At 43.9% G+C, this 17,640-nt stretch overlaps 1 protein-coding gene across 5 annotated transcripts in view; it reads right to left on the reverse strand.

Annotated features, from left to right (window-relative positions):
* LOC137424380 (progesterone receptor) overlaps positions 1–17,640 on the reverse strand; it is a 411,636-nt gene that overhangs the window by 116,892 nt on the left and 277,104 nt on the right. For all 5 annotated transcript variants that reach the window (XM_078775389.1, XM_078775387.1, XM_078775391.1 and 2 more), the window contains one exon: positions 9,036–9,152. In XM_078775389.1, coding sequence (XP_078631515.1) covers positions 9,036–9,152 — 117 coding nt within the window. The remainder of the gene's footprint in view (positions 1–9,035; positions 9,153–17,640) is intronic.

Below are 17,640 nucleotides of genomic sequence, written 5' to 3' on the forward strand. Positions count from 1 at the left end.
ATAGCTCACGACTCTTCTGGAAAGATACCTTGATATCTTTAATGTCCACCAACTAATGCCAGCAGATGGCAAAACCATTTAATGTCCAACCAAGCGATGACACACATTGATGAATCACCACTGACAGTTTATACCGTGTAGGCAATTTGAACCCAGGCTAGACAGCTAAGAGGAGAGTGTGCATATGTCTAGGCCATCTTGCCACAAGTTATATACACCTAGCAAACTTCCCCTTCCTCACTAAGGGGAAAAGCAGGCAAAAGGACCCGTCCCCCAGTGACGCAGAAAGTTTCAGTTAATCTATTAATTTAAATGATTTCATGGGCTTTTAAAAAGTTAATTGTGCTCTTGGTTTCACTCAGAGCCAAATCTCTGAGCTACTTATATCGCCCACAGCAAAATGGTGGTGGTGCAACATCCGGTGGCGGAGGTTGGATTTGTCGAAAAAGTGGGCAAACATCTCGCCATTTTAAATTATGTTACTCCATGAATATCTGTATTAAATCTACTTTAATCCAATGTTCATGTTCATTTTAACGATTACTGGAAGGGAAAAGAAAGTGACCGTCTATATTGCATCAAGAAAGTGAAACGAAAATGCAAGATAACCAATCAGCAGCTTTTGGAACGCACCACAGGAAGCGGCCGCAGTGAACGGGGGACAGACGAACGCACGGACAACCACCACGGTTCCCAATATTTAATAGATGACTTCCCTTCCAAGGAAGCTCAACACAGAAAGAGACAATTCGGACCATCATGCCTGCACAATGGTTGCCAAACTATCACACTTTGTCCGTGCTCTATCCTTTTTTAATGTTGAGCATCAAGCAAGGAGGCAACACGCATCATGTCTACTCTCTGTCGCTCCATTCCTCATCCCTCAGATCGGCAGTCTGCAGCCTCCTCACTCTCTGCAGACCTGGACAAAATCACAGACTGGTCAAACAAGTGGAACATGTCTTTCAATCCTGACAAATCTCACACTCTTACAATGTCTCTCCGAAAGGACCGACTGGACAACCCTCCCATCTACTTTCTCAACAATCCTCTCCAAGAAGTTCTGTCGCTCAAGCTTTTGGGTCTCACTATCTGCCATGATCTTTCTTGGGAAAACCACATTTCCAAGCTGGCCTCCAAAGCCAGTCGCCGACTGGGCATCCTCCGTCGTGCGAAGTCCTTCCTTGGCACACCTGAGCTCCTCACCACATACAAGGCTTTCATCCGCAGCTCAATGGAATACTGTTCCCCCCTCTGGGCTGGTGCTCCTGCCTCACACCTTGCTCGGCTTCACGCTGTTGAGGCCAAAGCTTTCAGAATCATTGGAATCTCCTGCGATGTAGTCAATGCCGAGGGCCTTTCACTCACTCACCGCAGGCAGGTTGGTGGTCTTTCTGTCTTCTACCGACTCCTCTCCAGCCTTGCTCCCCCAGCTCTCTCTGTGCTCTGTCCCCCCAATATTCCTTCAGGTCGCACAAGATCTGCCTGCAACCCTCTTCTGGTTAAACTGCCAAAGTCTAGGCTCTCTGCTCACCTTCACTCTTTCATTCCCCTTTTCTCCCGCCTCTGGAACAAACTCCCCCACTCCCTTCAATCCCACTCCTCCCTCCAGGTCTTTAAAACAGCTGTTCACCACCATCTCTTATCTTCCCCCATCGAAAACCTTGATCTTTTCTACCCCCGGTAATTCACCCCAGAGTCCTTGCAGTGTTCATATGTTTTAATCCTCTCCCACCTTCACCCCCCAAGTCCTCCCGATGTCCCTGCTCTCAAATATTGTGTTTGTGTCCTTCCCCCTCTCTTTTGTGTCCTTCCCCCTCTCTCCCCATCTTGTCTACCGCTCCCCTTGTTTTTTGTGTTTTGTGTGTCGGTTTGTCTTTTTGTGTGATTAATGTTAGCTCTTTCACGAGCCTCGATCTTGTATACAAAAAAAGAAAAAAAAGAAAAAAAAAGTCTTTGATGTACATTGCCTATAGAAAGCCTACAGCTCCTTTCAAAATTTTCACCTTTTGTTACCTTGTACCCTGGAATTGAAATGCATTAAATCAGACGTTTTCACCTTTATTTACACATCATAACCCACACCTTCAAGTGAAAAATAAATTCTACAAACTTCAGAAAATTAATTAAAAATACAAAACTAGATAATTTTGGTTGATACTTGGGATAAATGGACTGTATTTACCTACACTCCCTGGGTTATGATGTTTAAATAAAGGTGGAAAAAGTCTGATGTAATGCAATTTAATTTATGGATATAAGGAAACAAAAGGTGAAAATTTTGAAAGGGGGTGTACACTTTCTACAGGCACTGTAACTAATTACGTTTTTGTATACATTGTCGAGGCTCGTGAAAGAGCGAGACATGGGTTTGAGCTCGACTTGGTCGGGGTTTTCAACACCAACCTCCTTAACTCAGAACGGACAGTTTAACTCAAACAAATTACATCATCAAGTGTACCGAGTATTAAAATTAAGTTTATTTTGAACCTCTTTGAAGTTTATTATTAAACGTTACTTTTAGGTCACAATGCTAAATTGAGTTTTTCTTGAATTAAATTATCGCCTTGCACTGCAACCTTTGTTTCATAACCGTAACCTATACTGTACTGAAAGTCTTTAAGAACACTGACATGGTTTGTTCAACTTTGTGATAATCCTCAGGTGGTATCTTAACACCCTGTTAAGAAAACAAATTCCATGTTGTATTTATACGTTGAAAATGTGTCTTGTTTGGTATCGTGCATTTCTTCTGGTTGAATACTGAGTTTTGCCTGCTTGCAGAGCTTTTCAAAGGCAGTGTGGGAAGCAGCCACTGGAAACGGGAGACAGCCGAACGTACGCACGCACAAACAGACACCATGCTTCACATAATATAAAAGATAAACATATTTTTAGAGGGATGTTTCTTGTTAGCTTCTTTTTCGAGGGATGTTTCTTGTATGCGAAATAACCTTCTATTTACATCTAAGTAGTAAACAACATGCTCAACAACAGAAAAAAATGAGTGTTACATCACATCAACAAAATATAGACGGATATGGAAAAAGCAGATATTAAACAAAAAAAACTTGACCATGATACAACAACAAACAACAACAGGCATTTTAAGGCCTTTTTCCCTGCTAGAGCGGGGGTTAGCCTTGCAGGCCACATGACAATCTTCTCCACTTTGCCCTATTTTCTGCATCTCCCCTTGTTAACCCCCTTGCCCGCATTTCTTCTTCCACCACCTTAAGCCAAGTCTTTCTCGGTCTTCCCCGTTCTCTTCTTCCTTCTCCATTAATTTCCATCACTCTTCTCAACCAGTCACTTTCATCCTTCCTCAACACATGACCAAACCATCTCAACCTGTTTCTCTTCACAGCATCCATCACAGGCTCTATTCCCATCATCTTTCACAATTCATAATTTGTCTTCCTCTCTCTCAACGACACTCCACACATCCACCAAACCATTCGCATTTCCACCCTTTCCAACCATTGATACTGCTCTACGTTCATTACCCATGTCTCGCTCCCATAAATCATAACACTTCTCACACATGCAGCATACACCTTTCCCTTCAGCTTCAACGACACTCCCCTCCTCATCGGCACGCCATTCAGTTCCCGAAACTTCTTCCATGCACATCTCACTCTTGCAACCGTCGCTGAGTCTGATCCACCTTCTCCATTCAGCATGTCTCCGAGGGAGCAAAATGCATTCACACCTTCCAGCTTCATGCCGTCTCCAAGATCCAACTCAACATTTCCTCCATCTGCAGCTCCCTTTGTGCACACGTTACACTTGAATGTAGCTGCCACACTGGTTAATGACCCTCTCAAACCACTACATTTTCGATGAACCCACTCAGCGCACATTGTACATTGAATGGAATTCACTCCGACACCCTTCCTGCACACGGCCACTTCCCAGTTCTTTTTTCATTTTTATATTTTTTGTATACAAGATCGAGACTCATCTAAGAGCTAAAATAAATCACAAAAAAAAAAACGGACACATAAAACATATAATAAAGGGAGCGGGAGACAAGATGGGGAGAGAGAGAGAGAGCAGCATACAAGTACAACAGTAGAGAACAGGGACATCGGGATATCTGTGGGAGTGAGAGGGCTTGGGGCGAGGAGGCATGGGAAAGGGGGGGGGGGGGTGGGAGAGGTATAAAATACATGGACACTGCTAGGATTTCCAGGAAAGAAGTTGGTATTTCAAAAAAGTGGATCTGGGGTGAATTAAGGGGGTGGAAAAGATCAAGGGTTTGGATGGGGGAAGATAAGAGATGGTGGTGAACAGCTGTTTTAAAGACCTGGAGGGAGGAGTGGGATTGAAGAGAGTGAGGGAGTTTGTTCCAGAGGCAGGAGATTAGAGGAATGAAAGAGTGAAGGTGAGTAGAGAGTCTTGATTTTGGCAGTTTAACCATAAGAGGGTTGCTGGCAGATCTTGTGCGTCCTGCAGGAATATTTGGGGGAGAGAGCACAGACAGAACAGGGTGAGCAAGGTCGGAGAGGAGTCCATAGAAGACAGAAGACCACCAACCTGCCTGCGGTGAGAGAGAGAAAGGCCCTCAGAATCAGGTTCATCACGGGAGATTCCAATGATTCTGAATGCTTTGGTTTCAACCGCATGAAACTGAGCTAGGTGTGAGGCAGGAACACCAGCCTAGAGGGGAGAGCAGTATTCCATTGAGCTGCGGATGAAAGCCTTGTATGTGGTTAGGATTTCAGAAGTGCCCAGAAAGGAATTTGCACGATGGAGAATGTCCATTCGGCGACTGGATTTGGAGGCCAGCTTGGAAATGTGGTTTTCCCAGGAAAGATCATGGCAGATAGTGAAACTCAAAAGCTTGAGTGACTGAACTTCTTCAAGAGGATTGTTCAGAAAGGAAATGGGAGGGATGTCCGATTGGCCTTTTTGGAGAGACAAAGTGAGACTGTGAGGTTTGTCAGAATTCAAAGACATGTTCACATGTTTGACCAACACGTCTTCACACCCCAACTACCCGCTGCCTTCAATATATCTCCCACAACTCCCGTTGGCCATCCCGCTTTTCTACTCTTCATTGCTTTTATTGCTTCCTCAACTTCCTTCTCAGTTATCTTCTCTGCCAGTCCGAAAACTGGGTTACTCTCTATGTTGCCATCCCATTCATTCTCTGCATTGAACAGGATTTCCATATATCTCTTCCATCTTCTATTAAATTCATCTGGGTCCACAACGATTTGTCCCACTTCATCCTTCAAGTAACTCACCCCCATCACATCGCACCTCTCTTTCGCTATCTGCTTTGCAATCCTCAATACCGCTCTCTGACCTTCTTCCGAATCCAAGAGTTCTCCAAACATTTTCCAACATGCCTCCTGTGCCTTTGCTACCTCTTTCTTTGCAACCTTCTTGGCTGCCTTAAAACTTTCATGCTCTGCCTTTTCTGCCCCCATACTCTTCGCCTTCTGCCACTGCTTGAACTTCTTCCTCTTCTCGTCAATCCTCTTTCCAACCACCACCATGTTTCCGAGTGCCTCGGTGGTCCTTTTGTCCATCCACATACCTCACCCACGGCTCCCAACAGACTATCTTTCATTGACTTCCAACCTCTTTCAGGCTCAACCACATCATCCTCCACCATACTCAGCCTCTCTTTTCATGCCTCCCTCACTGTCACCTCTTTCAACCTCCACACCTTCATTCTCGGTTGGTACTTCACCCGCCACGCTCTCCTCGCACCTTTCACCCTTATGTCGCAGACAACCAAGTGGTGCTGTGAAACAGCCTCCTCCCCCGGGATCACCTTTGTGTCCCGGTGGTGCCCCTTATCTCGCCTACGCACCATCAGGTAGTCAACGGTTGTCGTCCACCCACCTGACATGTATGTAACAAACTTATTATCCTCTTTCTGGAACTGAGTATTACAAATCAACAAACCAGCTCCATCAGCAAACTCCAAAATCCTTTGACCTTCTCCATTCCTCACACCATATCCGTAACCCCCATGAACTCCCTCAAAACCGTCCATACTCCTTCCCACATGTCCATTTAGGTCTCCTCCTACCACAACAACTTCCTCATCTTTCACGTTTTCCATCAGCTTCTCTATCGCACACCAGAACTTGTCCTTCTCTTCATCGCTCCGACCAACCTGCGGAGCATACCCCGAGATGACGTTCACCAAGTGCTTTCCAATCATCATTTTCACCATCATCAACCTTTCACTCACTCTAGTCACACTCACCACACTGTCTACAAACTCCTCAGAAAACAGGACACCAACACCATTCATGCCTTCTGGGCACCCTTGCCACTCAAACTTGTATTTCTGTCCCTGCTTCTGGGCACCTTCACCATTCTCACACCACTTCCCTTCCATCTCATCTCCTGCACACAACATATGTCCACTCTTCTTCTGACCAATACTTCCACCACTTCTCCTGATCTCCCTGTCATTGTCCCTACATTCCATGTCCCAAACCTCAGAAACCGATCTCCACTTCGGGCATCAGACGTTTCGTCGTCATAAATGGAGTGATTTCCTCCCTTGCTTCGATCGGGTTTCCCCTACCTTGATTTTTGACGAGAGGGGGTGAGGTCCCCCACGGGGTACTTCGGGCTGTACCCTGCCCATATGTAATTGTCATGCTTCCCTTTTTGAGGCAATGTTTTATGGCCGGATGCCCTTCCTGACACCAACCTTTTTAGTCGCCTCTTGCGGCATGCAGGGATACGTTGTACCTATTCTAAACCGGGGTACACACCGGGATGTTCAATCATAAAACATTTATCTCCCTTTCATTAACTTTCTCCAGTCAAGAGCCACTGACATTCCAATAGGAGAACAATCAAAATGGAGTACAATTGAATTTATATTAACGATTGCAAATAATAACAAGAAAGAACAATCAGAGATTGCAGACCCTCGCCAGGACATGTTTGTGTGGTGTATTTTGTGTGGTGTTTATTTTGTGTTGTTTTGGATAAGGTTCATTTTTCAATTAAAGATGGCTGCCAAACCATGTGACATATGACATCACCATTTTCACAATATATGCAGCTATGGTGAGATGATATTTGTAAAACTTCACATCAATAGGGTAAGCACTTTCATATTAACAATTTTTTGAATATTTTCCTGAAATCCAATATGGCTGCCAAACCAGGTGACTGACGAGTTGTTGTTTTTTCAACATTATATCCACATGGGTAGTCAAACAAATGGTTAATTTTTTGCATTGATCTGTTCAATGCTTTCAGAGAAGAACAATAATTTAATTTTGTATACTGAATCGAGGCTCGTGAAAGAGCTAACATTTATTTCACAAACAAATCAACCAGACAAACAAAATACAAAAAGAGGGAGCGGAAGACAAGATGGGAAGAGGAGGGGAAGCACACAAACACAACACCCGAGAGCAGGGAGAAGCGCGGGAGGGAGAGGGCCCGGGGGGAGGAGGCGTGGGAAGGGGGGGGCGGGGAGAGAGGTGTAAAACACAAGGAGACCAAGGACTTCCAGGACAGAAGTTGGTATTTCAAAAAAGTGTAGGATTTGGGGTGAAATTAGCGGGGGTAGAAAAGATGAAGGTTTTGGATGGGGGAAGATAAGAGATGGTGGTGAACAGCTGTTTTAAAGACCTGGAGGGTGGAGTGGGATTGAAGAGAGTGAGGGAGTTTGTTCCAGAGGCGGGAGAAAAGAGGAATGAAGGAGTGAAGGTGAGCAGAAAAAAAAAAAAAAAACACCTTTAGAGGCCATTTTTCCCCGCAAAGCGGGGGTTGGCCTTTTTCGGGGACCGTGGTTGTTGTTGTTTTTCGGTCCCCTTTTTGAAGCAATGTTTTACGGCCGGATGCCCTTCCTGACGCCAACCATTTTTGCCGCCTTTAACGACAAACAGGGAATTACCAGTGAACTGGTACTCAATTAGCCGACCTCGGAAGGATGACAGGCTGAGTCAACCCCCCTGGCGTTAATTCAGCGATCGACCGGGATTCGAACCCAGGATCCTTGGATCCTAAGCCGGCACCCTAGCCGCTAGCCCAACACCAGGGATTAAAGGTTGCAGAAGGTGAGCAGAGAGTCTCGATTTTGGCAGTTTACCCATAAGATTGTTGCAGGCAGATCTTGTGCGACCTGTAGGAATATTTGGGGGACAGAGCGCAGAGAGAGCTGGGGGGGGGGGGGGGCAAGGCCAGAGAGGAGTCGGTAGAAGACGGAAAGACCAGTTTTATGCATAAAGACAATTTATGCAGTTTTTGCATAAAATCCAATATGGCTGCCAGACCATGTAATCGATGACTTCATAGTTTTTGAAACTTTATTCCTCAAAGCTAGTATATCATGTTTGTGGAGCTTTACGTCGATCTAATAGGCCGTTCTGGAAAATATTTTTTAAGGTTTTTATTTTCAATCCAATATGGCTGCCGAACCACGTGAGCAATGACGTCATCAATGATCACATACAATTTTTATGTAGCTCACTCTCAAGAAAGTTCAAACTGATCGGATCAAGCGTTTCACTTGTCTAATTATGAAGTCATAGTGAAGGCGCCGATGACATCATTAATATATCTTGTTCCCATGGGGAGTACTTGACAATGAGCCACGTTTCCATTTTTTCCATGGAATAGTTTCAAAGATATAAAGGTGCAAAGTTTTTCGGTTGGTAAGATGGTGGCGCCTGTACCACATGCCATACGATGTCATAATTATCATTGAAAAAAATTCTACAGGAGGCAAAACCATGGTGAAAATTTCATGTTAATTGGATCAACGGTTGCAGAGAAAAACACACTCATATTTTGTGCGGACAAAAACAAATAGACAGACAAAAGGACCCAACAGCAATACCCTCTGGCAAGAGTAAGATATTTTCAAAATACCTGATGTTTGTATGACATCACATGTGGAAGAGTTGATACTATTTGCACAGGACATAACCAGGTGTTTCACTGCATTAACAAGAAGCTCCACAGCCAATTACTCCAATTCAAGTGAATCCTTCCATGGACAAGCGACATGCAGCATCATCTCAATATCATGTGACTGTTACCTCCGAGCATCATCCCAGCCTGAATGCACTTGCGCAGCCTGCAGGCCGGACAATTCTTCCTTCTGATCTTGTCGATGATGCAGTCATTCCTCCCGGCACACAAGTAATTGTGCTGTCCTAATAGGCAGTGAGGAAAGGGCAAGATTAAGAAGAAAAGTTGAATAATAAATGACAAAATAAGGAGCTACGGCAAAGCAGGAGAAAGCAGCGAAATGTCATTGTAAGCCCTTCACTTATTATGTAAATAATTTATTAAATATTGCGCTAAAAAGCAATACAGAGTAAACACCAAGCATGATTTGAGAGAAAAGTGTTGTTTGGCACCACCATCTCACCCTAAACCACTATCTCTTTGTTTTAACCCCATTGACCCTGCCTAGACCAACAAGAGGCCACAATAAGAACAGGGTATGCAGAAACAGAGTGGTCTTGGAAAAGGGGTTAAACAGGGGTTCATTCTCTCCCATTACTTGTTCAATCTGTATGGTTTAGTACGTCAGAAGAAATTAAACTTGGATGATGGAGGCTGGAGTCAGAATTGGAGGAAGATGTATCAACAACCTAAGGTATGCTGATGATGCCAACCTAAGGTATACTGATGATGCCAGCCATAAGGTATGCTGATGATGCCAGCCATAAGGTATGCTGATGATACCAGACATAAGGTATGCTGATGATACCATACATAAGGTATGCTGATGATACCAGCCATAAGGTATGCTGATGATACCAACCTAAGGTATGCTGATGATGCCAGCCATAAGGTATGCTAATGATGCCAGCCATAAGGTATGCTGATGATACCAGCCATAAGGTATGCTGATGATACCAACCTAAGGTATCCTGATGATGCCAGCCATAAGGTATGCTGATGATGCCAGCCATAAGGTATGCTGATGATGCCAGCCATAAGGTATGCTGATGATACCAACCTAAGGTATGCTGATGATGCCAACCTAAGGTATGCTGATGATGCCAACCTAAGGTATGCTGATGATGCCAGCCATAAGGTATGCTGATGATACCAACCTAAGGTATCCTGATGATGCCAGCCATAAGGTATGCTGATGATGCCAGGCATAAGGTATGCTGATGATACCAGCCATAAGGTATGCTGATGATACCAACCTAAGGTATGCTGATGATGCCAGCCATAAGGTATGCTGATGATACCAGACATAAGGTATGCTGATGATACCAGCCATAAGGTATGCTGATGATGCCAGCCATAAGGTATGCTGATGATGCCAGCCATAAGGTATGCTGATGATACCAGCCATAAGGTATGCTGATGATGCCAGCCATAAGGTATGCTGATGATACCAGACATAAGGTATGCTGATGATACCATACATAAGGTATGCTGATGATACCAGCCATAAGGTATGCTGATGATACCAACCTAAGGTATGCTGATGATGCCAGCCATAAGGTATGCTAATGATGCCAGCCATAAGGTATGCTGATGATACCAGCCATAAGGTATGCTGATGATGCCAACCTAAGGTATGCTGATGATGCCAGCCATAAGGTATGCTGATGATACCAACCTAAGGTATCCTGATGATGCCAGCCATAAGGTATGCTGATGATGCCAGGCATAAGGTATGCTGATGATACCAACCTAAGGTATGCTGATGATGCCAGCCATAAGGTATGCTGATGATACCAACCTAAGGTATGCTGATGATGCCAGCCATAAGGTATGCTGATGATGCCAGCCATAAGGTATGATGATGATACCAACCTAAGGTATCCTGATGATGCCAGCCATAAGGTATGCTGATGATGCCAGCCATAAGGTATGCTGATGACGCCAACCTAAGGTATGCTGATGATACCAACCTAAGGAATGCTGATGATACCAACCATAAGGTATGCTGATGATGCCAGCCATAAGGTATGCTGATGATACCAGACATAAGGTATGCTGATGACACCAACCTAAGGTATGCTGATGATACCAGCCATAGGGTATGCTGATGATACCAACCTAAGGTATGCTGATGATACCAGCCATAAGGTATGCTGATGATGCCAGCCATAAGGTATGCTGATGATACCAGCCATAAGGTATGCTGATACCAACCATAAGGTATGCTGATGATGCCAGCCATAAGGTATGCTGATGATGCCAGCCATAAGGTATGCTGATGATACCAGCCATAAGGTATGCTGATGATGCCAGCCATAAGGTATGCTGATGATACCAGCCATAATGTATGCTGATGATACCAACCTAAGGTATGCTGATGATATCCGCCATAAGGTATGCTGATGATGCCAGCCATAAGGTATGCTGATGATGCCAACCTAAGGTATGCTGATGATACCAGCCATAAGGTATGCTGATGATGCCAGCCATAAGGTATGCTGATGATGCCAGCCATAAGGTATGCTGATGATGCCAGCCATAAGGTATGCTGATGATGCCAGCCATAAGGTATGCTGATGATACCAGACATAAGGTATGCTGATGATACCAACCTAAGGTATGCTGGATGATACCAGACATAAGGTATGCTGATGATACCAACCTAAGGTATGCTGATGATACCAGCCATAAGGTATGCTGATGATGCCAGCCATAAGGTATGCTGATGATACCAACCTAAGGTAGGCTGATGATACCACTGTTGGAAGAGAGTAAAGAGGACATGATAAAAATGCTGCAGAGAGTGAAGAAGGAAAGTTAAAAAGCTGGTCTTTATTTAATTAACCAAAAAAAGACTAAAATCTTGTCAACTGAGAAGATGGACGTGTTCAGATTGGAAGACGATCATGTGGAAACGGTGGAAAGTTTCATCTTCCTGGGATCTAAGATTGAAGTGAGTGGACAATATAAATGAATGAATGAATGATCGTTTTAAGGCCATTTTCCCCGCTAGAGCGGGGGTTAGCCTTGCGGGCCCCATGACAATCATGGTTCCCTGTTTGAGGCAATGTTTTTATGGCCGGATGCCCTTCCTGACGCCAACCCTTGGTCACCTCTTACGATGCGCAGGGATACGGTGTACCTATTCTGAATCGGGGTACACACCGGGATCATTCATCCCAGCAAGCTGGTACTCAGTTTGCCGACCTCGGAAGGATGACAGGCTGAGTCAACCCCCCTGGCGTTAATTCAGCGATCGACAGGGATTCGAACCCAGGATCCTAGGATCCCAAGCCGGCACCCTAACCGCTAAGCCAACACCAGGCTGAGAAAATCGACGTGGAGGACAATGTGGAGGAGAAATCAATTGGAAATGGAAATTGGAAATTGAGGAAATCCGAAATGGACGATTCACATCGGGAGGGAACAGCAATGTCAGGATTGATAAAGTTCTGAAGGACAAAAATGTGACAAAATAAACCAAGAGGATTCTGGGGAATGCTCTGGCATTTCCAGTTGTAATGTATGGATGTGAGTCATGGACAGTGGTGAAGAAGAAAGGAAGAACATTGACAATTTTGAGATGTAATTTTGGAGACTAATGTTAAAGGTTCCATGGAGTGAAATAGACAAATCAGTGGTTCAAAAAATTAGACGACCATGAACTTTAGAAGTGCTGACGATAAAACATAAACTCTCGTACTTTGGACACATCATCCATGTAGAATACGAACTCGTGAAGAAATCAAGCATGCTGGGTATGGCTGAGGGAAGAAGACGAAGAGGTGGACCTTGTGCGTGCTTGACGGATGGGGTGAAGCTGAAACTGCAACCAAGCTGTGTTTGCCATAGCTTCGGGAAGCAGTGCAGAGTTGGGATGTTTGGAGAAATCGAGAACCAAGATCTTGTATTTGAACTTGAACTTGTGCCCAATGCCCCATATAGTGTGTCAATGATGCAGATGCTCTTTCGTGGCTATGGTTACAATCCTGGACGGGAAACCTCCTCTCCAATTTTTTTTTTTTTTTTTTGGAAATTCCAACTTCTTTCCTGGAAGTCCTTGCAGTGTTCATATGTTTTATACCTCTCCCACCTCCCCCCAAGCCCTCCCCCTCGCACATTTCTCTCGATGTCCCTGCTCTCAAATGTTGTGTTTGTGTCCTTCCCCCTCTCTCCCCATCTTGTCTACCGCTCCCCTTATTTTTTGTGTTTTGTGTGTCGGTTTGACTTTTTTGTGATTAATGTTCGCTCTTTCATGAGCCTCGATTTTGCATACAAAAAAAACAAACAAAAAAAATGTCCAGGATATTTGTGTGAGGGTTGGCATCATGAGCGTCATAAACTCAGCGCTCACACATGACAATAAAGAAACATGAATATGCTCATCTCCCTCCATGTTTGCTTTTCTCACAGCAATTTTATTCGTTATAAAAAGATACGGGACAAATATGAACAAACCAAAAGTTATTAAAATAGTTCATATGAGGCCACTGCTGATGGAATTAATACAGACAAGGAGGATTGAAAAATTGATGAACACAGACAAACACAGATTCTTGCAATCTGTTCAAAACTTAATGGTTAAGAGAATGAAAGTCTTGGCAAGGAAAAAGTCAATTTGCCGAGCAATTCAGGTTTATAATGAAGCACTGCACCAAACGATGGGATTTCCTGAACGTATTAAAGTTTAAAAAGAGAATGATGAGATTGTTTGGGTACCAAGGTGAATATAGTCCAGAACACAATGTTGATCTCATTATAGATGGTTCAATCAATCGCTCTCATAAATAGCTCATTTTCAATTCAATTATACAAATTCAAAAACACCATATTCCATGTTCTAACTCGTTTGATGACATTAAAATCATCGCACACAGTGCGGTGCTGTTTGTCTCGCACACAATCGTATTGGTCATGATCTGTGACCCAGCAATCATTGATGAAAGTGACAAAATACATATAATTATAATCACTCGATTATTGTAGTCAAAACAGAAATGCGATCTTTTCATAACAATTAACTTACGGCAAGAATCAAACACCTCCACAGTGAGGTGTTTGATTGAAAAACGTAGAAAATTGAAAAAATTTGAAAAACAAAACAACAACCTTGGTTCGATCAGATGGACATCCATTAATTATTTTACACATGAACATTCATGATTTTAGACGTTTGACCTTGAGTTGACCTTTGACATTTTTATCTCAAAAATAGTCACTTTCCCAATTCAGTGAGGCACTATACAATTGCTGTCTAATTTTCAAGTTAATAGGATGAATGTGGACAATTTTTCGGACTAAAATTTATGATTTTACCAGTTTAACCTTGAGTTGACTTTTGACCTTTTGACCTCAAAAATTGTTGGTTTCATAATTCAGTGACTCAATATGCAAATGCTTTTCAACTTTCAAGTCAAGTCAACTTTCAAGTCTCAATATCTGCCATGATCTTTCTTGGGAAAACCACATTTCCAAGCTGGCCTCCAAAGCCAGTCGCCGACTGGGCATCCTCCGTCGTGCGAAGTCCTTCCTAGGCACACCTGAGCTCCTCACCACATACAAGGCTTTCATCCGCAGCTCAATGGAATACTGTTCTCCCCTATGGGCCGGTGCTCCTGCCTCACACCTGGCTCGGCTTCACGCTGTTGAATCCAAAGCTTTCAGAATCATTGGAATCTCCCGCGATGAAGCTATCTCTGAGGGCCTTTCACTCACTCACCGCAGGCAGGTAGGTGGTCTTTCTGTCTTCTACCGACTCCTCTCCGGCCTTGCTCCCCCAGCTCTCTCTGTGCTCTGTCCCCCAAATATTCCTACAGGTCGCATAAGATCTGCCAGCCACCCTCTGATGGTTAAACTGCCGAAATCTCGGCTCTCTGCTCACCTTCACTCTTTCATTCCTCTTTTCTCCCGCCTCTGGAACAAACTCCCTCACTCCCTTCAATCCCACTCCTCCCTCCAGGTCTTTAAAACAGCTGTTCACCACCATCTCTTATCTTCCCCCATCCAAAACCTTGATCTTTTCTACCCCCGCTAATTCACCCCAGATCCACCTTGTTTGAAATTCCAACTTCTTTCCTGGAAGTCCTGGCACTGTCCATATGTTTTATACCTCTCCCACCCCCACCCTTCCCATGCCTCCCCCCAAAGCCCTCTCCCTCCCACAGTTCTCTCGATGTCTCCATGTCTCTCGGTCCCTCGGTCCCTGCTCTCAAATGTTGTGTTTGTGTCCTTCCCCCTCTCTCCCCATCTTGTCTACCGCTCCCGATGTTATATGTTTTATGTGTCTGTTTGTCTTTCTGTGTGATTAATGTTCGCTCTTTCACGAGCCTCGATCTTGTATACAAAAAAAACAAACAAAAAAAAAATCATATAAAAAAATGACAATTTTAGAAATTTGACCTCAAGATGACCTTTGACCTCAAAATCAAGAGACTTCTTCCTAACGACCAACTCTACCATTTGATGAAGGTTCCTGAAGATCAGTTTAAAATAGTGACCTGCAGGCGATTGACATACAAACGTACAAACAGACAGACAGGTCACAATTTCAAACCCATCTTTACGAAAATTCCAAAAATTGTAGAGTTGGTCATAAGGAAGAAGCCTATTGATTTTGAGGTCAAAAGGTGAACAACATAGGCCAAAGGTCAACAACTTAGGTGAAATTTCTAAAATCCTCAATTTTTATCTTATTTAATTGATAATTGAAGATGATTTGCATATCAGGTCACTGAATTCAACCATAAATTATTGTCGAGGTCAAAGGTGAAAAGGTCAACAAAGGCCAAAGGTCAACAACTTAGGTAGAGTTTTTAAAATCCTCAAATTTCATCCGATTGACTTCAAATTTGAAGAGGATTTGGATTTCAGATCACCGATTCAACCCACCAACTATTTTAAGGTCTAAAGGTGAAATGGTCAACATAGGCCAAATTTTATAACTCATCAATTTTCATTTGATTTACTTGAAATTTGAAGAGGATTTGCATACTTGATCATTGAATTCTATCACCAATATTTTAGGTCAACATAGGCCAAATTTTATAACTCATCAATTTTCATTTGATTTACTTGAAATTTGAAGAGGATTTGCATACTTGATCATTGAATTCTATCACCAATATTTTAGGTCAACATAGGCCAAAGGTCAACAAGTTATTTTCGGGATTTCGCAAGTATTGTGCGAAGCATGACATATTTCTTGTTTATTTGACTGTGAACAGGATATCTCAAAAAGATGTAGTCGGATTCGGACGAAATTTGGTGGAGAGATTGGGTATGCGGCAGGGACGAAAGGATTAGATTTTGGTAAAAATCCGGATCCGGCTACTATCATTTTAAAAGTGAATCTTCACCATTGAGCGATACGGCCAAAATGACAAAAAGCACAATATTTCAAGATATGGGTGACTTATGAGAAAAGTTGGTGGATGCGTTAGTTCGGTGACGAGACCAATCCGATTAGATTTTTTTTAGGTTCGGATCCCGATACGGCCTATCGGTGAGATACAAAATGTAAACTGTTCAGCCTGGCGGAGATATGCTCTCCACCGAGTGCTGTTCTCGTTAAAGTATATAATCAAAATATTGTTTCAGATGCGAGGATCGGATCTCGTGAACTAAATAAATGTAAAAATCTGGAGTGAAATCTGAAGGTGTTCAGAAATTAGGGATGTTTTTTGTTTTTGTGGGTGTGTTCCATAACCAATCAGTTTATCGTTGTTTGCCAAGCCAGCCATTCCTTGTGAACCGTTTTGTTGGAGTGCTTGCTTGACTGTTTGAGCCACTTGGCAAGGGCTCCACAGCCTCGATGTTTGTTGACAGCGGTGTCGTTGACGTTTGTTATCACAGCGGTTGCCATTTTTAAAAATAAAATTGCAAAATGACATTCAAGCCAATGTCGCAAACCACCCAGTACAACCTTGCCAATAAACTGCTTCTGCAGCACCAGTGCTCTGCAACGAGTATCTTCTTCTTTCTTTATTGGCCACAACTATTCACACGTTCTTATGGGGTTGGCCGGGGAAGCTTGGCCCAAATCTTTGACTAACCAGCTGGCCTGGCCTGAAATGAGACCCAACCAGCATTTTTCACTAACCAGCATTAGTAATTTGCCCATGTTCCCGGAAATAGGTCGCCTATTCTTTCCAAAGGTCACAATGGGATATTTAACACCCGCCAACGAATGCAGCCGGATGGGACGCCATTTTAACGTACATCTGAGGGATGGAACAAACACAATGATGAATCACCCTGCCTGTGAAACACCGGGGTGACAGTATATAGATGGACAGAGATTTAACCCCAGGCAAAACAGTTTACAGACAAGTGTGGCTCTCTAAAGAGTGCGGTACATTAAAGTCAATGAGGAATAAGAGGGTAAAGCGAGACTCCAGGTAAATGTAAACCTGCAGTCTCTTCCCCTTCCCACTTCCCCTCTTTCCCCTCCTCGCCACCCCCAGCCTCGCCCCTCTTCTTCTCTTCTCTTCACCTCTCTCTCTCTCTCTCCCACCCCTCCCCCACTCTCTCCCACCCCTCCCCCACTCTCTATCTCCCTCTCTCTCCCACCCCTCCCCCACTCTCTATCTCTATCTCTCTCCCACCCCTCCCCCACTCTCTCCCACCCCTCCCCCACTCTCTCCCACACCTCCCCTCTCTCTCTCCCACCCCTCCCCCACTCTCTATCTCTTTCCCACCCCTCCCCCACTCTCCATCTCCCTCTCTCTCCCA

Source organism: Myxine glutinosa, chromosome 4, assembly GCF_964187855.1.
Source record: "Myxine glutinosa chromosome 4, kmMyxGlut1.1, whole genome shotgun sequence".
NCBI classification, from domain to species: domain Eukaryota; kingdom Metazoa; phylum Chordata; class Myxini; order Myxiniformes; family Myxinidae; genus Myxine; species Myxine glutinosa.